General features: G+C 37.2%; 1 protein-coding gene and 1 long non-coding RNA gene across 35 annotated transcripts in view; one reads left to right on the plus strand and one right to left on the minus strand.

Moving 5' to 3' along the window:
* The window catches only part of trol (terribly reduced optic lobes), a 210,148-nt gene that overhangs the window by 58,104 nt on the left and 125,562 nt on the right, over positions 1-26,482 (minus strand). For all 34 annotated transcript variants that reach the window (XM_076374536.1, XM_076374534.1, XM_076374541.1 and 31 more), the window contains one exon: positions 1,534-1,641. In XM_076374536.1, coding sequence (XP_076230651.1) covers positions 1,534-1,641 — 108 coding nt within the window. The remainder of the gene's footprint in view (positions 1-1,533; positions 1,642-26,482) is intronic.
* LOC116425958 (uncharacterized) lies at positions 17,834-22,709 on the plus strand. Its single transcript, XR_004234810.2, has 3 exons — positions 17,834-17,972; positions 21,158-21,309; positions 22,019-22,709. It is a non-coding gene; the product is annotated as an uncharacterized LOC116425958 (long non-coding RNA).

The following is a 26,482-nucleotide window of genomic DNA, read 5'->3' on the forward strand; positions in this document are numbered from 1 at the left end:
TTTCACAGTCTACGTTCCAAATAATTGACTTCGAATTTAAAGTACAAGTTTCATTGAATAATTAAATTTTTGGTATTGAGGAATTAAAATCGATTGATTTGATAATTTGTTATTTATCAAATCGGAAATTTCTTTCTACATGTTTCTCCAAGAAAGTGTAATTAAAAACATGAAAGCCATTAGAGAACGTCAAAGTGGAACGAAAATTTAATTATAAAATGGTCACATTAATTTTTCAATTAGAGCAGAAGCAAAAGTTTGCGCCACGCAAATTATTCATAGTTACTGAAACCGGGGCATTGGCTGTGTTGGATTTAAATTTAATTCAGTTTCATTCATAATACATTAGATCGTTCAATTGACATCAATTTGAAAATAAATTTCGCATGATAAACAAACTATTAAACGTAGAATAAGAAAAATAATTAAGAACACATGTTTGCTCAACAAAAACGACAAAGACACGGTAAAATATTAATTTAACAATCATTTGGACAGTGCACAAAGGTTAAATTCGATTTGTTCAAACTCAGTATTGGTTTAAACACATCGCTAGAGCCAGAACAGGGAATTAACCCATTGCCATACGATTTCTTCCGCAACTGCACTTGTCAGAATGATTTTATCGTTAATAATTTATTCGAAGAGGAAAGAATATTTTGATATTATCAGTCATACGATTATTTTAATGTTGCATATTAACCCTTACTGAAATAATAATTGTATAATTTGAATAATAATTAGTAAAAGATAATTGATAGCAAGAAAATATTTAACTTTAACTAGAAATAATTAAATACTACTGATATTTATTAAGTACTGTTTCAAATGTTTGTAATGACTCTGATATTAAAATGCAAGAGGTTAATAAAAGGAAAAACGAGTTTACATTTATAATGCAAACAAGATTTACAATACACAATGACTCACAAGTTTTATTACGAGGAAGTGTAACATTTATTTCACCTATATAACTATATGTAACAATTCAAACTTTAAATTAACTTAAAATTAAGAGAAATATATTATGATTGATTACAAAGGTAGAAGATAATGAAGAGATAATTGTTTCATCGAAAACGTTATATATTCGTTACATATTAGTGAAATAATTGTTACTTAAATGAACAAATATGTGAGCCATTGTATAGTTTCCCGTCAAACTTAGTTAGAAATCAAGTGCCAATCTTGAAAGCCACGTTTCAAATTACAGGGTAATAGGTCAACAATTCACAAATATATTTACACACAGGAACATAACAGAGAAGCAAAATTATATACAAAACCAAAGTGATTCGTGTCTACCCTTCATTCAGGAGGGATTGATTATGCAAATCCCTACGAGATTTGATGGCATTTTTCCGGTAAGACCGGTGTTTCGAAAAACGGCCCACGGAATGCACATGCTCAAGTGACATTGATTCAACGACGATAAAGAAACAAGTAAAATGTTAAAATATGTACTTTCACTATTTAGTAAGCGACAAAATAACGACAAGCAAAAGAGGGAAGCGGTTTTGTTGGTGTACTCACGGCAATTTCGTTCGTCGGAATTATCATGGCAGTCCTGGACGCCATTGCAGCGCGCCTCTATGTCGATGCACTGACCGTTTCTGCAAGAGAACTGCGTTACACTGCAGGCTGCAAAAGAAAGATAATATTTTTGTTATATTAATATTTCTAGTATAACGTTACTTATATTAATATTTATTATATTATTTACTATAATATTAACATGATATAATAAAAATATAATATGTTTTATTATAATATTATATTAATCATTATTGTTATATTATATTAATAATATAATAAATATGATATTTATTCTTATTACTCATATTTCTAGTATAATATTAATTATATCAATGTTGCATTTTTTGTATAATTCACTGAGTGGTATTTTTGAAGTACATTTCTTTAATAACATCTGTTATTGAAAATTATTCTAAAAGTAATTCCATTGTGTATTACTTCTATAATAATCTAATGTAATTTTTTAATAGAATTATCTAAATATAATTATTAAATAATTTATTATAATTACAGTCTTTGTTATCATATACAATATATTTTTATAACATGTTTGCCTTAATTTCAGTATAAATAAATAATTCCAATTCTAACAAAAATAAATGAGACACCCGTTAGCAATGAAATCTATGATCATTGTAAGCAGGTTCAGCAAGCAGAAAAGTACGTTAGTTAGAAGAATTTCTCAATTACGTTCCTTCGGAAATGTATACCTTAAGATGAGAAATTGTTGTAGATAATTATACAAATTTCTGGATGGATGTTATCCAATTACCGTGCTATAATTTTTATCTTTATAAATAAACAAACAATAATACTGAATGCAACCGATTTTATTTATATTTTCACACGGAAAGATAATTTCGAATGTATTCACGTGGAATCAGAAGCGATGATCGCTGCTGAAAGAGAATTCCGTTCGTTGGTTTACAAAGTCCTCGGTCTTCTCATGTGTCAAACATGGTGCAGACGATATAGGATGGATCGAATAATGTCAGACGTTTAATATAATCTCGCAGGATCACCTGTGAAACGCGCGATCGACTTTCAAAGACGCGTGGGAGCGCGCGGAGATTTTTCAAATCGTCCAGGGAATTTCTTATCTGTGTTTTCCGTGAATAACAGGACTCCTGAGGATTAGCCATGGTTTATTACGTAGGTTACTGCAAAAGTGTCGAGAAAGTATGAGGAAAATCACAAATATGTTCAAACCAACGGTTTTATTATTTTTCAAAATGTTTTCCTTCGATACCAATGCATTCTCTGTTGTGTTAGAACATAAACAACTAATGGGAGCACTAGAAATGGCGAATTCCCAAAACATTCGCAGTTGTTTTTTAATATTGTACCAGACTCGTGGTAACGATTTCGAATAAAAGCAACAAATACAAATATTATCTTTCTGTTATGAATTATTATGTTTTAGAGCGAACGTAGACATAGAATATGCCTAAAATTCTTGTCTTACTTTCACTAAATTACCAACAACAAACTAGTTAAATAAACTAGTTCAGAAAGGAATGATAGGGTAAGGGGTGAAATCAATCAAATCGCTTATCAGTGATTGTTCACCAAAATGAAATTTTGCTCGAATAATAGGCAACATTGTTCAAAGCGATGCAATTGCTTTCCAGAGTTCGCCGACTGTTTCCCTGGCATAACGATTTATTATCGATTCTGCCGACACTCGAGACACTTTGAAAAAAAAAAAATGTTCCGCGTGCGTTGCGTTCCGCATAAACATCGGCCAGAGAGCACGGGCTCAGTTTCAACAGACTCCGGTTCGTTTCCACTCGACCGATACGAATAATGTCGGCAGCGCGGTGTTGTTTCAGCAATTGGATCGGCGCTGGGCCGAGCCGAGCGCGGCTCGCAGTTCGTTTTCACAATTATGTCATGTTCATTCGAGACAACCCGTTTGCTGCTGCTTTGGATTACGTTACAATGACGCGTTAAGCGGAGGTGTCGAGTTCTGGACCGATCGGAATTGTTCGTTCCACCGCGCGGAGCTCGTCCTCCTCTGACCTCGACGATACCTAAAATACCATCGGGATTATAACGGGCAACAGATTTCGATCGATGGATCGTTGATTCGTGGTTTGGACAGTGTCGGAAAAAAGATTGCGGATTTTTCTATTATTCTTTCGAAACTTCCAATTCGCTTTGTTCATTCTTCCCTGTAAATTTTTGTTGAATTTTATTTATCGTTATTTTTTAATAATATTGCCTGGGAATTTCCTGTTATTTCATCTGTTATTATTCCGAAATTTTCGATTCATTTTTTCTATTGTTCTTTACAAGTTTCGAATTTTGATTTCTATTCTTTTTATTTTCATTGTCGTTTATTTGCTGTTGTTGCTCCTTGATAATTTGCTTCTTTGTGCAGAGCATGAATTATATTTTGGGTAGATTTTATTTTAAAGTCGCAACCTTCCTGAATTTGTTACACGAAGATTTCTGGTATTTAATTGTATAGTACGGTTATTTATCACCCACTGACTGATTTATTTTGCGTTGCAAACACTCCATTCTGTTGTGAACAGTAAAGTGCGATAAATAAACTTTGTTGGAGTTATTCTTTCGCAGATGTGTTTATTCTTTTTAGCATCCTTAACGATCGAATAAAATTTCAGTAATTGTTAATAATTTTATATGGTTCCGCTATTTTGCCATTATAAATAATACATAATACATGAAGAAGAATTTAAAATCTCACTCAACATTTTAATTACCTAAGTAAAAAATTCTCCACTTTATATATTCTTTTATGCCTACATTAAAGGGTGGTTTCATCCTCCACATTCAGGACACAATTAACCCTTTCTTCTTCAGATTCTCTGAAATATACAAGACTTTCAGCAGATGAAACTAAATTATACATCGATTGCTCAAATAATAGAAAAAAAGGAAACAGCGTACTGATCTATTACTGTTGGAGTAATGAAATCATTCATTTGCTGCTCACTCTTCCAAATATTAAAATCTGATCTCGAAATTTCGTCTGCGAAGGGCCAATAAAAGAAAAACGTGTTTCTCACATGTTCTCATTTCTAGTAGACTTTCACACACTCCCGTACGTGGCTCGCATCGCAAGGTAATTCGGTTTCACTTGGAGGGGTGGTTCGTTCGGGGGGCGAAAACCGAACCCCTTGTATCCTAATTCCCTGGCGGCCACCGAAGACACACTCGAAATATTTTACGAAGTAGATGACGCTACCAGTGACGCTCGGCCAGCAGAGGACGAGGCGAGAGACCCGTCCGCTTGCCACCCTTCTGTGGGGTGGTAGGGCCGAGGGTTAAGCTTGGATTCCGGTTGCGGTGTGGAGTGACTTTGATGATCAACGACCTAGTGGGGCGACCGGGTATCAGTCTCCGGTGTCAAAGCACACTTGATTCCCCGTTTATTCCCACCCTCGTGTCGTGTATTATTAACCCCCTCCGCAGGGGTGAGTTAGCAGCAACCGCGGAACTACAATCACACAACACCCTAATTCCCTTCCAATTATTCTTTTAAACGTTTACACTTGTCCACTCTGTAATACTAATTTTCTTCTGACCACAAAACTCACCAGCAAGGGGTTGAACAACCCTTTTAGAAATTCAAGTTTCACACTGTTCCCATCTGGCCGCTCGAAATTCTGGATAATCGAGTCGCATCGAAACTTGGCATTAACATTTTTATTGAGAAATGGGGGTGGGAGTGAGAACACAGCCGAGGCTCTCGCGAGTGAATTATTGAGAGTTGACGCGGCGCACGCGGGCCCAGGCGGATGGAAAAGTTTCCCCGGGTTCGTTCCTTCTTTTTTACGGCGTCAAGATGCACCGAGAAAGCCCACGGACTTTACGACGCGCGCCTTTTTACACTCGCGATTCTCTTATCAGCCCCCGCCCCCCTCCGGCCCTCACGGCCTGCACTTCTTGGCTGCCTCGCTCTCGATCATAACTATTTAAAGCGAAGACAAGTTCCGGAGAAATTGCTGTTTCCTCGTGTAACCACTTTGACGCGAAAGTTTGCCGCGTGGTTGCCATTTTCTGCCCTTGAATACCGCACCCCTTTACACACCGTTTTAACACCCTAATGCCTTCTTCCCGTTTTTGCTCGTCTTCTTGGGAAGCGCCCTTTATCCACTTTTCAGGTCCTGTGTCATTCGGTGAAAATTTCGTTGGTTCCGTGGCTCCGTCGAGAAGCAATTTTTCCCTTCCTCTCTCCCCTTTATACTTTTCCTTTTTCGCCGGGGTTCACGCTTTTTCGGGTAACGTAACGAGGACATTAGTATCGCGAGCAACAGCCCGTGCGAAGCTACCGCGGCAGCGGCTTGCATATCTTTTTCGACCGAGGAGAGTGGCCAGGGTCTTCGAGGCATCAGACGGGATTAATTTGTCTCGCAAGGATCGCCGGAGGTTTTCCCAGTAGGAAAATTTACAAAGAATTTCCCTGTCCTTGGAGGACCACTTCACAGAATTATTCCGTTGCCATTGGTGGTACTATTGGTTGTTACTATGAACGAGGTTTTTAAATTTCTTTCGCTGACACGTTGACGGAAGATCAATATGCCACGACCTGAGAATACAATATTCTTGTATCATTCCTCCTGTCCAGTTCAATTTTTCATAGCTGCTCCTTTCTATATTTTATGAAGACTATTTTCAGTTTGTATAGACTTGTTAACTTAATTTTCCAGTAACGTTTACGTCAGAGTGTTCTCCAGAAATATCTTGGAAGATGGAATTGTAAAAAAGGTGTTTGTTAATTTCTGTAGGGATTCACATATATGATTACACTTGTTTAATTTTCGGTAATTTTTAGGTCACAAAATTATTCTCGGAAAGATTTTGAGGTTGGCTGCGAGAAGAAAGTCAGAGAGATGGAAGGGGAAATACAACCTCGCGACGGGACTAAATTTCCTCCGTTGGCAGTCCATTAGAACTGCACGGACGATTTAGCAGAGGGGTTGCTGCTGCTTTTAGGGTCCAGCAATTTGATGCTGCCGGTTGTCTGTCATGCTAATATCGCTCGGCTTTTATATCGGGCCGCGGTTTTTTCTCCCCCCCTTCCCCTTCTGATGTATGTTTTCGCGCGGAAGCGGTCTGAGGAGACGCATCGTTGAATACCCGCTGCTTTTCCTGTCTTCCATTTCCTCGGGAAATTCTCTCCCTTCGTCCAACAACATTTCACGGAACTTTTTTGTTGGATTTTTCTGTTGCTCTTTTAGAAAGTTTCATAGAAGGCCAGAGGAAGAAGACACTGGGTGGTATATGTAAATTTTATATCTCTCCCTCAGTGTACAAAGAGAAACCCTCCCCCCTCTCCGCCCCTCACATATGTTTTTGCTCTCTTTATACTTCTACGAGAAATTCTTGTTGTGTGGGAAAAGTTTATTGTTTTTTGTCAACGTAACCCACTTCTATTTTTGCAGTTGTTTTACGTAATATTGCACGCGATCAAGTTAAACGCCAGTTACGAAAACTCCATTAAATGTAACAAATTTAATTGTACCTACAGAAAATTATACTTGCTTTTCGTTTACGGGGTGAACGAGCGTGAGGTGTCCACCCATCCTTTTTATTCGGTACATAGAATTATGCCACTTCACCTCAATGATCGCAAGCAAAGAAATTCTACCACTGCTGCAATTATTGTCTCTTTTGTATACAGTTAACTGAGAAATATTATTCGGATGCTTTCGAAGTTACAGTATTCAAAATTAATCCGCAAAACATTTTTTTTGTGATGGAAGGACTATGTAGAACCTCGGCTGACAAAAAGACGAGGACACTGCATAACAGAAAAAGTTGTTCAGCGTTGCTACGCTAACCGAGAATGCTCGCGTGATTTAGGAGATAACGAGTTCGGTGCTTGCTCGTCCTAATGAGACACGGAAACAAAAAGGGCGTGATTTCCCTTCGAGGAACGGAAGGGAGTCGAAGCTGCCGCGACTTTTTCCGCTCGGCTTCCCGCGACGTTTAAGTGTCGTTCTCACTTTGCTTGCGTTTACTAGCAAGTGTATTTTAAACACAATTGCTGCTTACCCCAATTATATCGTATTACGTTACAAATATCATGAATTGTTATAACAGTATTAAACAAAACAACGTTTACTTTCTTTGACTGCCTGTTCCTCATTACTAACTGTTTCCCTATGTATTTTTTTTATACGCGAGCGAAATTTTCATGCATAAATGAATTGCAAAACAATAATATCTATTAAAATTGATAATTATAACAATATAAATATTTAAGTTCCAAATAACATTGAAAGAAAGACAATTTGGAGAAAAGCTAAATATAGAAAAATTCGATTTTTAAACATGAAGTCAAACAATTTTCAATGTTTTTGGTATGGCTTCCTTCGGTTTCACCATAAATACCTCATTTAACAATATAGTAATATTTTTATTATTCCTCATACACGAATGCTATTTATTATTTATTACTCATCATACACTAATACCACTTATTACTTATTATTCAAGATTACACTGATACTATTTATTACTCATTACTCATCATACACTTATTGTACATCGTACACTGACACAATTCATTACTCGCTATCCACCATACACCGATACTACCCCTTAATCGTCATCCATCATACTCAAATACCATCTACCAACAAAATACCAAATACCACCTTCCTTTATTTTTCCTAAATCACCCTAAATACACTCGTCACAACGAAAACCGCTCCCACTGTCCAATCTCCACCAATAAAACTAGCTCCAAGGGTATTCGCGTTGTCTTTAGACGGCGAAACGGCGATTAACGGCGCAAACCCACGAGGGACGCGCAGATAATCACACCGTCCCGAAAAATTACCATCGATTTCATACCGGTGAATTTGCATGAAAAATCCCCGGTCGATAAGCGAACACGGGGCGAGCGGTAACGAGCGATTCCGGGCGGTCCCGCGCCAGATACACGCGTATAAAATATATTCCCGTCATACATCGTGTTTCGGGGGATGTAAAATCGGCCGCGCCGCGCATCCGTGCCCGTCCTCGCCAGGGATTCGACATATTTTAGTGGCCGATTTGCAATTTAAACGTTATAATTAGTGGCGTACCGTCCCGCGTACGGCGAACGTGCCGCGGAAAAAATAATTCCGCCCGGCGATAATTGTTGGGATTCAATTCGCGCGGACGGAAGCAGTTCGCTCCACTTTTCGAGAAGATCCCCGCATCGTTTCCTTTTTCCCCTATTTCCCTCGCGATGCAAATCGCGTTTAAAAATTTCCATGAAATCGGGCGAAGCGAATCGAACGACGGTCCATTTTTTCGATTTTTGTATAAAGGACTGGGCAATTTGAATTCTTTTTGTATTCCTTTAGAAAAATTTGTTTGGAAATGTTTGAATGTAGGATTGTTCTTGGAAAATGCTTTTTTGTTGTTCAATGGGCTGCTGGTTTTAGGAATATTGAGATATTTGAGTAGTTTTTTTTTTATTGTTTTACATATGAAAAGGTAGGCTTTGAGGAATTCTGATTTTCGGTAAGTTTTTATTTGAGTTTACCAAAATTGAAATAGAAAATTGAAGGTTGTGAATATATTCTTTGAAGAAATTTGGATTTCCCGTTTAAAATTACCTCTGAAACAAATTGAAACTCTGATATGTTTTTAAGCTTGCCACTAACTCTAGAATGACTCCAGAGTTCTCTAAGCCAGTTGAATTGACGGTTTCATATTCCTCATTAATTATCCTAAAATTGTTATAATTATAATCATAACCTACAATATAACACAAATCTGCACCACAATCATTCAAAAATTCATCTATATTGGATTCCAGCGCATTCGCAGTCTCTTTAGTCATTAATCAACAATTCGTTAATACCGTTAAACCAACTCTTCCCTTTCTTCGGTCACACAACAACAAAAAAACACCCCCCGAGAGCCTGTCACCCCGAAAATTTCCCTCAAACAACCCTCGGAAACCACCGGTGTAATTCAATTCTACCGAAATTCCCGGACATCAAGCCCGAAACCGATCGATTCGCGAAACAACGAATTTCCTGCAACAAACGAAATTTTTCACTCCATCAGTTTCATCGGGAATTAATCACCGCAACGTATGCCGTTGATAAAGACTCGCGAACGTAATTAGCTCCATTAGATAATTAATATTTACCACCGGTTCGGATAAAACCGAACGCGAACGCCGATATGCGTTTCGTTTTGCTATCGTATTCCGCTGTTACTGTAATTAATTTCGTGGCCGGGGGTTTGCGCACGTCTGTGTACGGTGGGAAGGATCGAAGTTCGAGGGAGCGTTGTAAACGAGCGGGAAAAGTTGAACGGCGACGCGTGAAGATTGAAAAATTCCGAGACGCGACCTGGAATCGATAAACAAATCGTCGGGCGGCACAATGAACCCCGCGCACCGGGTCCCGCAATCGATAACTCGTTCACAATTAATTTCACCGCGAATGACGGACATTTTTGCGCTGCTCCCTTTGAACGGGAGTTGTCGCGTGTTTTTTTTTTGGTTCTCAGAGTCTTCAGCGGTTCTTTGGTGTTCACGTTGTTGGGAAAAGATGTGGTTGATGTACAGGGTGTTCGGTAGTTGGTCGTGCTACCGGAGAGACGGTGATTCTATATGAAAGAATCAGTCGGAAGTATAGCCGATATTTGTCAACACCGGTTCTTATAAAGGTAACCGGTCAGAACAACAACAATTAACACGTTCCGTGCGACGGGAACTTCAGTTATATTTTGCTTGTGAACTGTATTCATCTTCTAAATAAAATAATAAGTTGTATTCAAGTTTTTGGTAATTGTTATGTATTTTGATACCGTTTCTTTATATTTCCACTGCTTTGTAACGTATACCGCTATCTGTGACATGTGTCCATTAACCAGTTAACTGTGTTTAACGAATATACACGTCATCGTAAAGCTTGACACGATACTAATTCTTTCAGCAATGAATTCTTTATTTTTTCACATAAACATGTAATTCTTCTTTGTTTCGCTTTGATCTTTCACTAAAATATACTCTACGTGCATTCGTCCTGCGTCCGACGAGTACACCCTCCATTTTTCGATTTTATTGCACGCAGAATGAGAGGTTTTTCCAACTAAATTTTACAGTTAACTGGTTAAAAATATTTTCTTAGAAAAATCTAATTCTAATCTTTGGATATTTTCTGATTTTTGTCAGTTTGTTGGAAATATATAATATTTTGTTTCGTTATTAGTTATTCACAGTAACATTTCTTGGCATGAAGCTTCGTTTTCGAGAACATCGATTTTGAAGTTTGAACGAGTGAATATAATTTAATGGCCGTTATTCTGACCGTTTACCTTTATACGAGCCGGTGTTTATAAACATTTACAGTGATATGACTGAAATAATAGAAAGTGTTTATTCAGATTTTGTAGTCTTTCATTGTTTACTATTACTTTATATTATTACTTTACAAGTATCGTTGGAAATGTCCTGCCCGCTGTTGTAAACATAATTGGACTCTGCAAGTGAACCAGTTAACTGCGTTTGACGAGTATGCACGTCATCTTAAAGCTTGAAATGACACTAATTCTTTATTTTTTCAAATAAACGTGTAATTCATCAACGTTTTGCTTTAGTTTTTCGTTAGAATATATCGCAGGTGCATTTCCTTTGCGTTCGACGAGTATACAATGAGAGATTTTAAAACTTAAATTCCACAGTTAACGGGTTAAAAATGTCTGAACGCACTGTAACGTACTATAGCTCATTCAAAAATCTACATAAACATTTTGTTTCCTGTAAACAATAAATAACAGTGAATCTAGACATGAACATAAAATCCATTTTTCTTCCAAAGAAAAGAATCAACGGTAATTTGATTAAACATTAAGACTGCCATTTCGAAGACGAGCCTTGATTCTTCAACGACTTACTTGTCGCAATTGTTAATTAGTGTCCACAGTGCCAATTGCCTCAATTTCAACGAAAAACAAAAATAGCACGTAACTGAGTGATCTATTAGATCTTAAATCGTCGAATTACGTTCCGCCCAATTCCAACTCCTACAATTGCAATCGTAGAAGTAACGACTCGGCGAGAAGTTAACCCTTTGCACTCGAAAGTGTTTCGCTAGAAATATTCAACGCTATCTCATGAGATATAGAGAGGATTTCTGACTGACTCGTCACATAAACGTGAATTAAAGAAAGACGTTATTGTCTTTCAGTATCCCACATATCGACGCGTTATGCGAAGGTTAATATTAACAATTCTCCTATGATTCCCTCCACAACTGTGCTAAAACTACCTTCAACAGTTTAGAATTTATCATTACTCCATGTATATATTTACTCCATCAGTTAAATACTGCTAATACACGAGTAACATTTCATTTACGTTAAAAATAAATAAATCAATCAATCGAATTCAGATTAACCCATTAATTGCGGGGGGAAATTTTCATACATATTCGAGAAATGCCAAACAATTTGAAACAAAGGTGCACGATTACAAACGAAAATTTATATTTTCATCAATTTCGATCTAAAGTTCATAAAATTTGCACACAATACTAAAAGCATGACTTCCTTTATTACTAATCAAATGAAAAATAAACTTTCCGCAAGTGCATGAAGGAGCGATGTATCGCTCGTTGGCACTGAAAGGGTTACGTTCGGTTTGAAATTTTCATCTGGCACGACACTGCGGGAGAAGGGGTTGATTATCAAACTTTAAAATATTATTACATCGAACTGTATTGTGGCTGAGAGTCGTCCCTTGAGTGCAAAGGGTTAATAGACACGCGAGAAATTTCGAGTTAAAGGTATTTGACCCGCGACGAAAGGTTTAAGGACAAGATCCAAAGTGATTTAAGTGACTCGGGGAGTACTCGGGGCTCCGTGGTCCGTTTCCAGAGCGAGAAGAGGCCAGCAGCGAGCCGGGCTCGCGATTCGCCGAGCAATCAGCGCCAGTCTGCGCGCGATAAACACGATTAAACCGCTTATCGCGACCCGGTACACCGCGGTTCTCGTTTCCGCGAGCAGATCCACGGCTATCTCGTGAAATCCGAGGCGGACCGTTTCGTCCTAGCCCCTTGAACACGCGAAAAATATCAAGACGGTCTCTGGTGCTCGTGTGAACATCGTCGTTCACGAATCTCAGATGATGGAATCCGAGTAAAGCCATCGCCGATTGGTGGTGCAAGCAGAAACATTAACACTAGGTTTACGGAGTGCGACAATTTGACGCATACTGAATTTTATAAACATTACTTGGCAACCGTTTATGTCGATTTTGGTTGATGCAGTTATAAGAATACGTATCGTAATAACCTAATTTTAAATCCCTAATTTCCAAGATCTAAATGGTCGAACAATAGTTTTTCTAGGAACAATAGAATAAATCGGACAATAAACGTCCGTAAACCTAGCGTTAATATTCTAAGCACTCATGACGTTATCAATAAATAGAACGTATCGTAATGTAAGTCTGTTTAAGCGAGGAATTTAAACAATGTCGATAACAATAATCAATAAATGGGAAAATTAAATTGGCAGAATTAAAATAATTGAAAATTGGAAATGTCATTTCTACTGTTGACCGAAGTGACATTTTGTTGGTGACTGTTTGGAGATGGAGAGTTTTGCTATTGCATTATTATGGTTTAAGATATTCTTTGTTGTCGTTGCTATTATTAGTATTAATATTAGTAAAAATACTATTTATTATTACTACTATTATTATTGTCATTTAAAACAGTATTTATTACTGTTGCTATTATTCGTGTTACTATTATTGAAAATATTATTTATTATTACTGCTATTATTATTATGATTATTATTATTATTGTTATTGTTATTATTATTTTCCTTTGTATTTATATAGTTGCCAGAGTTTTTATTACTCAAGGCAATTATTACTTGTACACTAAGTGAAAACTGAGACTCTGTTATAGTGAAGGATAGCTATTTGACTAACTAGACATTACTTGCACACTAATTATTGTTGTAATTATTATTATTATATAAAACGTTATTTACTACTATTTACTATTCATTATTGTTATTGTTATTGCTGAAATTACTCATTAAAAGGAACTTGTATCACAATAGTTATATTTCTTCATAACATCATGAATGCTTACAATTTCGGTTTCCATAATGTTCTCAAATCAATCGGAAAAGTACGACATTAAATTATTGCTGAATTGTGGACGACTGACGCAAGTTCTCGAATAAAACGCCGAGGGACACTTCGGGTTCCAAAGGGCTATGCTTGCTGCATACGTTAAAATCCGACGCCCCCGTGTAAACTGCTCACGTCGAAGAATTCCGCAGCCAAGCTCTGATAAAAAGATATCGTCTGACCGCGTGTCTCTCTGCTGCGTTTCTCCGCGTTAGTACGGGATTACAGTGAAACATCGAAGAGTAAAGTGGGCGAACAGTCGAGAATAGAATTATTAGCTTCAGAGAATTAGATTTTATGTTTAACAACTATTTTCTACTGTTTTGATACTGTTCTCGATTCTTTATGAAACATTCCACTATCTTTGGATAAACGGGACACTCTGTATATAGGACAATAAAGAGCTCAACTCAACTTTCTGTCCTTTTATTTTCACCTTTCTGGAACTTTCCTGATAGACCACAGGTTTCCCTGGATTTCCAAATAAACTTCAAACATAAACTTTCCTAATAAACCTCAACATCAATTTTTCCAGCACACGTGACATTGAAATTGGAATATTTAAACGGGCTGATATAGTAATATGGGAATTCAGATACCATTAAAATTTATATGCTTCTACGTTTGCTGTGAAGAAATAAAAATTCGCGCGTTTCATTTCTTTAATAGAACTTTCTCTTTAATAGAATAGTTCCAAAATAACCAACATGAGTGGTTCAGAATAATACTGGTCTAATTTCTATTTCCGAGTTCTCGGGAAAAGAAATTAGAGCCATCATAGTTTTGAACATTTTTGTCCTTACAAACTAAAAATTCTAAATTGTCTCAATTCAACTTGTCTGGTAGATCTAGTGTTCACTTGAATTTCCTTAAAATTCTACAGTGTAATTATAATACATTATTATTGGTCTCCTCAAAGATGGCACCAATGGCACTAATGTTTTTCATTGGGAACTGTAATTGTGTCTCCGGGAAATCGCAGAATCGCAGTGTCCACGCGAATGCACACAAATAACTACGTGTACGTCAATTAACAAACGAACCGGGGTACTGAAAGTTTTTACAAAAATTAGAACAATATATTCCTCGAGATTTTATGGGTCCCTTATTCTTGTATCTATATAAATACACAAACTTATTTTCCAACCTTTCGCAAAAGCCTTGTCACAATTTAGATATTTGTACACTAAAATTTCTAAAATGTGTCAACTTGACCCTGGTAGTTCTAGTATTAACTTGAATTTCCTTCCAATATAAAATAGTGTGATTATAACACACCATTACCGGTTTCCTGAAAGATGGCACCAATGGCACTAATGTTTTTCATCGGGGACTGTAATTGTGTCTCCGGGAGATCGCAGAACCGCAGTGTCCACGCGAATGCACACACATATCTACGTGTACGTCAGTTAACAAACGAACAAACGAACCAGGGTACTGAACAGAGATCGGTGTAGTGTGTCGTTCGACGAACGATAGCCTGACCCGCGTATGAAATAACGATCCAGCGGCGGTCCAGCTGCTGTCCGCCCACGCGTGACACGTATCCGCGGCTCCGCGGCATTTATTTATCGACAATTCGTTTTACCTGGACGTTATTTACGACACTCGAGGGCGGAAAGAGGTTGCGGCCGCCCTAGCCCCGGTTATCGTGCATCGTCCGAGCGCCGGTCGTCATCGATGACTCGGGCCATGGGAACCGTACGCGACTGATGCATCGATGGCACCGCTTCCATTTAGCATCGATGACTTCGTTGCACGTGATTTTTGGTTTCAGGGGCAGGGGTTGAAAACAGTTATGATATCGGTTTCGGTTTTTAAAGCAGTCGTGGAGAATAGAAATAAACAGTAATTGTTCGTAATATCGGTTAACACATTTAATTCTTAGAAAATCGATTTTTTAGTGACATTTCATAAGTTCGACATCACTATATGCAAAATATTTAAATATCTTATTATTTCATAAGTATTGAACAAGTAATTGGTTTTAATATAATTGAATGTTTGTTTAAATGGCGTGGTAGGTAGCGAAGTTACAAAGGTAGGTTTAAATAAAAACGTGATGTCTCGTTTCTGGCACGCAATGTGTTGACACTAAAACTACCGAGCAATTAAATTGACTTTTTGAAATTCCTCTATGGAAACTCGAAAATTGTATATATTCAGATTTTAGCTGGTTTACAATTCATTTGATTTTCACAGGAAAAGGTGTAGATTTCACTAAATACTGCAACACTAATAAGAAATACATTTATCGAGTTTAGTGTTCGAAGTTTCGAAGCATAACAACCCCTTTACTCAAAACGATGAATTAACTCGTCGTTCAAGTCCAGTTTCATTTCTCAACTCCTTCAACATTTCCGTGTTCGTTCAATAAATAATTTCTATGTTTCATCAACCTATAACACGTACTGAAATATTTTTATCTTTCATCAATCCATAATACGCGTTGAAACAGTTTTATGCTAGTACGAGGCATGTGATATTCAGCTGTATCATTGTCCAGTGTTCACCATATTTACCCTTTGCACTCGAGCGGCGACTCCTAATCGCCAGATGATTTGATACAGGAAAATTATAAATTCTGGTATTTACCATTAACCTTTGTATACTTCATCAATGCGTGAAATATTGAAAGGAAATAGTTTTGTTCCCTAATTTATGTGTGATTTTTTGATAAATTTATTTTAAGGAATCTTGTCTACAACTAATTAGAAAGGTTTGAATGTTTCAAGCAAAGTATGCTTCCATAAATACTCACGTCCGAAGAATACACAATTAAAGCATTAAGCGAGAAATCTCCGTATCAAAAACTCATTACCCCCAATGTAAAAAGTTCTAGTGTAGTCTATTTAAGGCCTATCTGAAGTCATTCGGGTTCAGACAAGATTTCTGTGTAGCGGACTCGTCAACCGCGCCCTGTCAATTGCCGTGTTTTCGTCCGTCAAGGAAACTATCCTGATCACCAGGAATAAACCATCAGCCGCCAATCTCGACCGCCCGCCGCGAACTTTTGCGAGGTGTCGCGGAGTTAACGACACGCCTCGCGATTTGCATCCGGATCAAATATGAAAACCTCTGTTGCGGTCTCTTTATTTTCGGTGCGATGAATTTTTTTATCGTCGTTTTATCGAATATTGAAATCTACTCGGTGTCGAAACAAGAAGGATCGGATCGAAGGAAAACGGTTAGGAGTTTTGAATTATTCATCGATCCTTTTTGTCAAGGCAAGAGAATCAGTGATGGACACTTTCCCCGCGATTGTGCGGGCGAATCGGGTTAGAATAATTGTCGAGGAGAGTGCCGGACCAATGCGACCGGAGAATAATGTGCGATTTGCGCGTTGTTTTTTGGACGTATAATTGATAAGGGAGATAATTGTCGTTGAGGTAATAACTTGAAAATATTGGTACTTATAAGGAGAATTGAAGTTGAGTTTAGTTAACATTGTTAATGTTTGTTATATGCGTGTTTAAGTAGAATACTGCTTTGGTGTTTACTGTTGCTTTGTTTTTATGTGTAGAACTATGCCAACACGTAGCCAGTGAAATCTCTAATTTTTAATATCTAAAATTAAAATCAGAATCTAAGTAATTAAGTTTTCTTTTTAAAGTGAAATGTTACAGGAATTCTAACGTGAAAGTTCTGCTTGTTACATTAAAACGTAGAACTGCGATTGAAATTAAAATTTACTTTCCGAAGGAAGAATTTGAAAAATCCTGGTAGCTAAGCAATAGCTTCTAATATTAAAATATAACACCGAAATTTGAATAATTAGGTTTCGTTTCCAAGTGGATAATTGAAAAAAGATTCTAGTGCCACAAGGTATTTCACCTTCTTACTTGAAGTGTAATCATTTCGACCGTAAACGATCGCGTATACCAGAAACAATGATCGGCATGCGTGCACGAGCGCGCGTGTCTGATACATACGGCACTTTTTCACGAAGTCTGCGGCTGGCCGATGAACGGTTCGCGGGGAATGAGAGATGGAAGGCGCGTGCATCGCGAGTTATGTCACGGTGGGCCGGAGAGTGTCGCACGCGATGAGTTCATCGGGAACTTATCGGGATGCGCATCGCAACTGAAGCGATGATGTCACCTTCTGCTCGCCCCGTTTTATCGTCCGTCGATCGGATTGTCGTCGCGCGTTCCGACGAGCTTCCCCCGACGCACTCGTTCGTTTACTCGTGGATCGCGTGTCACTCGATGCCTGATCCCGCCGCGGATCGACTGCACCGGAGGACGCCGACACGGATCTCTCTCCAACCCCTTCCGGATAACACGGATTTGCTAGTTTTCTCAGGTTTTGGAATCTACTTCTCAATCATTGTATTGATCATCAACTTTTCAATTGTTGAATATGATATTGTAACTGATTGGAATTCAGAATGGCTATCTTTGGATTATTTTGAATTCATATTTTACTACATTTTTTTTATTATTAGGTGATGGGGGAGAGGAGTAGTAGTTAGTTTAGAACACAGAATTTAGTATCCATATTCTCATCTAATTGGGGGGGGGGGGGGTGCTGTCGATCCTTAATCATTGGAATTTAATATTCTAAATATAGTTTAGAATCACAAATTTCATTATTGAATAATTTCTATAGAACTAGGATATTCTAATTTTCTGAAGCAAATTTTCTTAATTCGAATGAATTATTATTTTTTGTACCGTTGAATTTATTATTGGTGGAATGCAAATCAGATTATAAGGGAGGGAGAGAGTAGAGAGGATGTTTTCTATAACACAATAAATATAATATATATTATCTCACCTTTCAACGTTTTTCTATTCTATTCAAGGGAACTGTTAACAAACAAATTCTGCGCTATCCAGATAGATTTTTATCTCTCTCTCTCAGTAACACTGTATTATTGTGTATTATCATCGATCTGAAAGGGGAGTGTAATAATAATATTCTCTCTCTCCTCTGTCTCTCTTCTTCTCAGAATCTCTCGCATTGACTTCGTAATCTCCTCCTAATCTCCTAATACAAATGGTTTCTCCTCCTAACGCTTTAAACCCGCCCTCTCCTCACCCTCCTGACCTAACTTCCGTGACAAGCCGCACACAACAAACACACATATTCCAGCACAACACGATATCGTCTAATCACATTAAATCGAGTATACAACGGAGAACGGAATTTCTTTTTCAATCGCAAATTAAATCATCACTAAACAAACAAATCTCAACACAATGTCGTCATTGACGTTAGACCACACAATGGCAGAATATTTCCAAGCAGAAAAAACACCACCAAGTGAAAAAACCCATATCGTACAGAAGGGGAAGAGAAAAAACACGGTGGGGATTCGATCCGTGTGTGACCCGGCGGGCGGTTGGCTCTTGAACACGAGACTTAACCAACTACGCTGTTCAGGCAATCGATAAACTCTTCACTTTTAAGCGTAATGTATGCGCCAATCACCGACTCCCCAGTCGCATTAATATCAAATTAAATCATAATTAATTTCCACTGATACCGTTCCGCTCTCGTACTTTATTCGAGATATAAAATTCTGAGACTTCACTTATGTTTCATCGAGAAAAAAAAACGGAAAGAATAGAAAAAACGAAATGTAAGAGAAATGAAAAACAGAGAAAAAATACACGTAGTACGGAATACGTTGGGTTAGAGCGTAGATTCAGAAATTAATTCATATCTCGTTTGCAAGCGCACAATGGCAGGGCTGGTTGCGTATCCTCGATATTAAAAGATCCACGAAACATTGTCTCCGTTAGATTAACATATTTACCCGCGATAATTAAATTTTCTCGCGAACAAAAGGGACGTTTTTCAGAATGCAAAAAATGTCAGCATTCGTACGCACAAGGAAACCAAGATGTTAATCGTATAACCTAGAACTAGTATTTCTATCCGGCTATATGAAATACTCGGGTACCCGAATACTTATGAAATACCTGGATATTTGAGTACTCGAGTATCTCATGAGATACTTGGATACCCGAGTATTGGGCTATCTGATAAGATACTTGGATACTCGAGTATTGAACTATCTTATGAGATACCTGGACACCTGAGCATTGGGTTATTTCATGAGATACTTGAATACCCAGGTATTCGGGTATCTGACTGGTAATCCGAGCATTTCATAAGTCACAGCTCTAGTGTAGCCGGCCAACTGCTCGTCTAACTTGAAGCCTAATCGAATCGCGGCGTCCAGCTACTTTGTAGGCTAATTGATAATTAAGCGGCGCGCGTTTCCTTGGAAATGATTTGTCATCTTTTTAATCGCCGGGCCTCCCGGCGAGATCATGCCTGCGTGGGAGGTAACCGGTATTCTGTGTCAATGTCGTTTAAAATCGCTCCTCCGCCTTTCGTGGCGACTGAGACTGTTTGCTGGAACAATTCAGTGGACAATTCATGAATTGTCTCACTTCTATGTTGTCCGAGGTACCATTGTTCTCCGTGGAACGATTAAGCACTTGATTTCGTGCGATTGTTTGTTCAAACATAGAATTTTCTGCGAAATGGATCAGTCTGGAAGAAACGATTCATAAAGTGATTTGACACTGGAAATAGTAGACGAGTCGAAATTACTAATTTTGCACTTGCTTTTCTAGAATTCTTGGGACGATTTAGTTTTGTGATTATAGTTTTGTGAGGAGTTGTTAAATAAATTGGTTTCACGATGAGAAAGATGAAATATAACGTTAATTCGTACAAGAAGATGTAAAATAGTCGATTTGATCGTTTAGTAATTATAGTGTTGCAAGGAATAAATGGTAAATTGCATTCACTAACAGCTACACTTAGTAACCATAATTGACTATATTACTCGTATTGATTATTGATGCCAATACAAAATCACTAATTTTCGAAGAACTCAATATTCAAACAGACTAAACAATAGAAACTTCAATCTCCTTTCCCCTATCCCTTCCACCTGCCTTTCTCCCCAAGTAATGCAGTCAATACGCACTAACAAGAACGCACAAATTCGATCTACAATTTTCCAACACCAGCATGCAACGCAAATTGCATTTCAATTAAAAACCCACAATCATTCCGTCGATAATCACACATCTTCAAAGAGTATATGTTCACACTGCCACTATCGCAATAAACACCCATAAAGGAGAACATAAATTCCAAAACAAGAAAACTCGAAAGAAATTCCACGAAGAAGATTGATATGCAATGGTATGAATGATACGAAACTTAGTTATACATTCAATCAACGTCTAGAGCTGCCCACCTTAATTTCCCGTCGTGTGTATGCATGATCGTATTCGATAATCGAACATTTCAATTATGATCCTTAATCATTAAATCCATCAGACGTTACCCAACGCTGGTCTAATCGGCGTTCGATTAGAACCGCTAATGATTGGTTGCGTAAGAGAAGTATGATCCAGGCCCGGACGATCCGCTAGATCGTTAACGGCAGATGCGGCCTTGATCGATCGATCGTTCTTCGTAATGCAGAAGGTGTTTGATATTTTCTATTTGTTCTCCAGAGTCGGGTGAAGATGATCGGAAGGCGGAATTAATCGGAATCGATCGAGCATAGCCGGGGGCAGAAGAACCGTGGTGGATCCAGCGGGAATTCAAGGACAATTTAGATCAATGAAGGATCGACGAGGAAGGTGGAGTTAATCGTGGATTCTTCGTAAGTGGCCAAGGATTAAGTGAGATGAAAAGACGAGAAAAATGGGGACGTAGCTTCGGAGATTTAAATGCTGAAATATACCGGGTGTCCGATATAATAGAGATTTTATGTGTGGTGGAATGAAAGCGTCTTCACTGCTCTGGCGAAATGAAACAATGAACGTGTAGGTTCTAAATTAAATAGGAGTATTAAAATAATTTATTTGTCTTGGCTGTACTGTCATGCAAATGATTTTGAGCGAGATGAAATGAGAGGGTGACAATAAAGTGGAAAGTTGATTCGAACAATTATTTCCAGAGAACTTCGATGATGATCTGCGATGAAAGTTAAACAAACCGAAAGAGACATTTTCTGTCGATAATTAGATTATTTGTTACTACTTCTGTTCAAACATGATTTATCAGTAAGAACATTAAAAAATGAGAATAAGAATAAGAAATAAAATAGAAATTCTATTCATGGAATTACTTGAATGAAATAAAGTAATAAAATTAAGAAAATTAATGAAATAGAAGTTTCATATCTTGAAAGCATCAAAGCTACTATTCATTGGAATAATTAAATTAGATTCATCTAAATAGTTCTGTTCAAATAATTTCGACGAAGACAATCTACCACGTAAAATAACAAATAGAATACAAATTTTATTATAACAAATTCTAATGAAATGTCCTTTTTACAATGAGTTTCTTCTACTTTCCCTTTACAGATCCCAGAATTGAACATGCAAAAAATTCGGCTATAGGTATTGATTGAATTAACCCAGAAACTCGGGCGACTCAAAGAGGAACGTAAAGACGATTTCATTGATAAGAGACATCGGAGAAGAATTCGGGGAGACGTAACCAGGTTCAATGAAAGTGACCCCGCGAATAATCGAAGCGACAAGACGGTTGATTCCTCTTTTCATTGAGATCATTCTCTCCCCGCCATTGTTGACACCAATTGCGGAATGGATTTGAATAAATCTGGCGATCGTTGCCCCCCCCCCCCCCACCCCCAGTGGTTTATTACAGTTTCTACGTCATTGAATGCAACTGCAACGAGAAAAGAGAACGAGAAAGATGATCCATCATCATCGTGGAATAACTTGTTCTATCATTCTCTTGGTAACTACTCATGTCAGAACGTTTTCGTGAATAATAGTTTATTAAGAACGAAAAAAGCTACTGTGTCTTGATTTTATTGGGAGCTTGAAAAATTATCGAATATGACGGAGGAAAAAAGATTTTTTGGTGAAAGGATTTCTGACTGAGAAAGCAAATAATAATTGTGATTTCGAGCTGTTAATATAGAAGATTTCAGGTTTTGAAGTGTAGAATTGGAAATTGCACGTGAACGATTTGAATGTTTAAATAATAACGAAGAGGTGGAGTTAAAGATTTGAAATATAGTTTTAGTGCAAATGGTTTTCGGAAGTTCAAGACATTCTTGAGTAGTTAGAGTAACTAATTCTGAGTTTCTTCAACAAATTCTCAAGGATGTGTTTATCGAAATTTTAACTGATTCATATTTTAAAATACAAGTTCATGAATATATTTAATAATTATGATATAATTATTATATTACATATATATTATATTATTATATACATTAGATTATGAATATAATTAATATATTATATAATTATTTAATAATTTCTCAAAAATCTAAATAAATCAACACTCTTTCTTGAATAACACTCAAAATACCTATTTTTCCTAGACTACACATTCTCACGCTTTCAACCCCTTATTCATAATTCCTCCTACCGACCACTAAACTAATAACGTTTTTCCAATAATTCCAAAACGTAACATACCCAACTCCAATTAAAAATATTCAATAAAAAATTTGAAATATTCGAAAATGTTTACATCACACCATTCCCAAGAAAAAAATTAAAAAAATGTTTCCAAAGTACAATAACGAATGTACAAAAAAATGGAAAATATTTCCAAAACACAATACCAAATATACAAGAAAAGGATGAAGATATTTCCAAAGCACGATAACCCATAAAAAAGCAGCACTTGTTGCAATTAAAATCTAAAAGCCTCAATTGAGATGTGTATCGCACAAATGCTAATTCCCAAGGCAAGAGGTTAATTACTAATTACGTCCCACCGTTCCTTCTTCTGACGTATTCTTCGGACTTTTTCTCATTTCTGTTTTCGAGCGGTGACATCATCCACCAACGAACCGGGCCGTTTCTTTCCGCCGGTTGACGGTTCTAAGGAACGCTGCTAGTTGACACCCACGGCCGCCGATGAGATCAACCGACTGCTCTCTCGCGCGCGCGCGTGGTGCGTTTTAATTACCGTGAATCCGTGGGTGTTCCGCGCGGCTGAGCCCGTTTTAAAACGCCGCGCACGAGGAAATCGCGCTGCTTCCCGTCGTGTCGTCTGTTTAATTATTTATCAGGCCGTGTGTTCCCAGTTACTCAATCAGATCACGGCTTCTTTTATTTCTTTTCGTCGCTCCCATTAACCTTTTTCACGCGCCGAGCGCAATTGTTTTAACGATTACGGACGATCGCTGTGGAACTTGTGCCAGCGCGCGCGGAGGCGGAGGGGAGGAGAGGGAGCATCGCTGTTTTACGGACGCCACAAGTGTCCCGTACCAATACGACCGGCCCAGGACAATTAACCCCTTGGCTTGTGATTTGTTTCGCGATTAGGAGAGTTCCGATTATTTTTATGTAATCGTTTTTATAGAGGGGGATGAAATTTTGGATTTGCCTTCAGTGTTTGTTTAACCCTCTGTCAGCCGAATTTTGTTTCGCGATTATAACAAAATTTATGCAGTATGAAATTAATGAATATCAACATATGAACATAAATTAACAATGTATTCGATAGTTTCAACAATTTTATTGAAACGAATATATTTTGTAGCTTTGAAGTTACAATGACGTTGAACGTAAACGCCCGTGTGTACAAAAGTTTAAGTTGGTTAATTATTTAACGTCGTTTGTCATTTTGCAATAAAAAATTAAATACGTCAATTTAACTCGGTATATTGATGTGTGACTTCAAAGTCACACGAGCCTATAGAGGGTTAATGGAGGGATGTTGTGTTTGTGAGCTTGAGATGCTGTTTTGTGAACTGCACAGTAAGTTATTAAATGAAGTTTAATGTTACAAGGTAAGTTATATGTAATGTTGGACAAATTAAATATAGTTTATTATTATAAGATAAGGGATAATTTCTAATATTCCTATAAGCGTGTTAGTTCTTTCATTTGTGATTTGTTTTGCGACTGGAAGGGGAGATATTATTTTACTAACAATCGATCTGCAGTAGGGGATGAAATTTTAAACTTCTTCTGGTCGAAAATAGTATTTCGTTATGTAGAGAATATTTATATTTGTTAAGATTATTTTAATTTTTTAATTGTGTATAAGGGGGTGGTTTTTATTATTCCTGTAAACATGTAAATCTAAAATAGTATCTCATGAATTAAAAAATACTATAAATAATATCAAAATTAATTGTAAGCCTTCGTTACCTATCTGATTCGATATCATAAGGCAAGGGGTTGATCTCTAATGTTCTCGTCAAAGTACTAACCGCTTGCCTCACTATTTATTTCACGTCACGAAATTGCTTCTCCGTTAATTATTTCACGAAAGAGCAAAGAAAACCTTTATCTTCGTCACAATGTAACATGTAAACCTTCTCACCCCCTGTTTTCCCTATAATTATTTGAATTACCATAATCCTGTTACATGTAAATACAATTTCACACCTTGCCAAATATTTTCACGAAAATCATCATTTCCCACTATAAATAATTAAAGATTACATACCGATGATAACAAACTAGTCTTTCATTTTGATTCACGATTGAAATTCAACCACCTCAATTTCTAAATGTAACATTCTCCCCTCGTATACACGGTTAACAGAAAGTTTCTAAACACTGCAAAAGTCCATAGATGGGCTACAGATTTCTGAATAAGTCTTGACGAGAGAGTTCATTACTCCCTGAACAGGACGATATCTGCAGCCAGGGATCTCGGCCTTTGACTCTTGTTCCGGGTGTGGACGAGCCACGTTGCCGGCTGTTGGATCTCTTCCCGTCGTTCTTCGCGGTTGTTGGATCCATTGGATCCTAATCTCGATACATCAACACACAGTAAGCGTTCTGTGTCTCCTTAAACCCTCCATTTCATTTTTAGATTTTTATTGTGAATTTTACTCCATGCTTTCCACTCACTCGTTCATTTTAATCTCTTTGGTTGGACTACGATTTCGGGAACACCTTGTATATGACTGGATAAAGTGAATTATATATAGAAACAATAATTGAGATACTTGATTTCTCGAAGGAAGTTACAATTCGTTTTCTATAGTCAGAAAATATAGAGGGGTTGTTGCCTTTAAGTAGGGATGAATCGGATCACCCTGTATAGGAATCTCCTATTGAATGTACAAGTGGGATAGTAACAGGATGAATAGATTTTTCAATACTTTGGTATATTCAAGCTCTTCAATAACGAAAATACCGCCGAAACGTTGAAATTCGTGAAATATGTCAATTAAGTTCAGCCAGAGAATCATCAGATTAACAAAGTTTAAAATAAAAAGGTCTATTCGTTAGATAGAATTGTATTCAATTAAGCGTTGTCCATTGTGTTCAGTAGCATTCAACCATCCCCCGACGTATTTATTCGCAACATTTATTCAGTACAATATTCATAAAAGTTCACTGAGAATTTATTTAATTTAAAATTTACTTCATTTATTGAGCATTATAAAGAGAAATTATAAAGAAATCACAGCGAATAATTATTAAAAAGAAAAATACCGCGATATTTTGATCAATAATAAATAAATAATAACAGTAACAGATCAGTAATAAATAAAATATAAATAAATAGTAACAGTAACAGATCAGTAATAAATAAAACATAAATAAATAACCAAAATTAAAAATAAAACAAAATCTCCCAACAAGAACGTTCGAAATTTCATTAACAAAAACCTTCCAACTGTCTCTTCCTACAATATACCGTATGTCCCAAAAGTACCATCAAGAACTTCCATCGCGTAGGATGTCCATATTGGAACTACAAATTGAACAATTCGACCATGAATATCTGAAGGTCCGTTTATCGCGCTTAAGTCATCGGTAACCGCAGCTTCCGGTCGATTTCCTCTTCACAAGAGCTTCAATGGAATATTCAAT

Source organism: Nomia melanderi, chromosome 2, assembly GCF_051020985.1.
Source record: "Nomia melanderi isolate GNS246 chromosome 2, iyNomMela1, whole genome shotgun sequence".
NCBI classification, from domain to species: Eukaryota; Metazoa; Arthropoda; class Insecta; order Hymenoptera; family Halictidae; genus Nomia; species Nomia melanderi.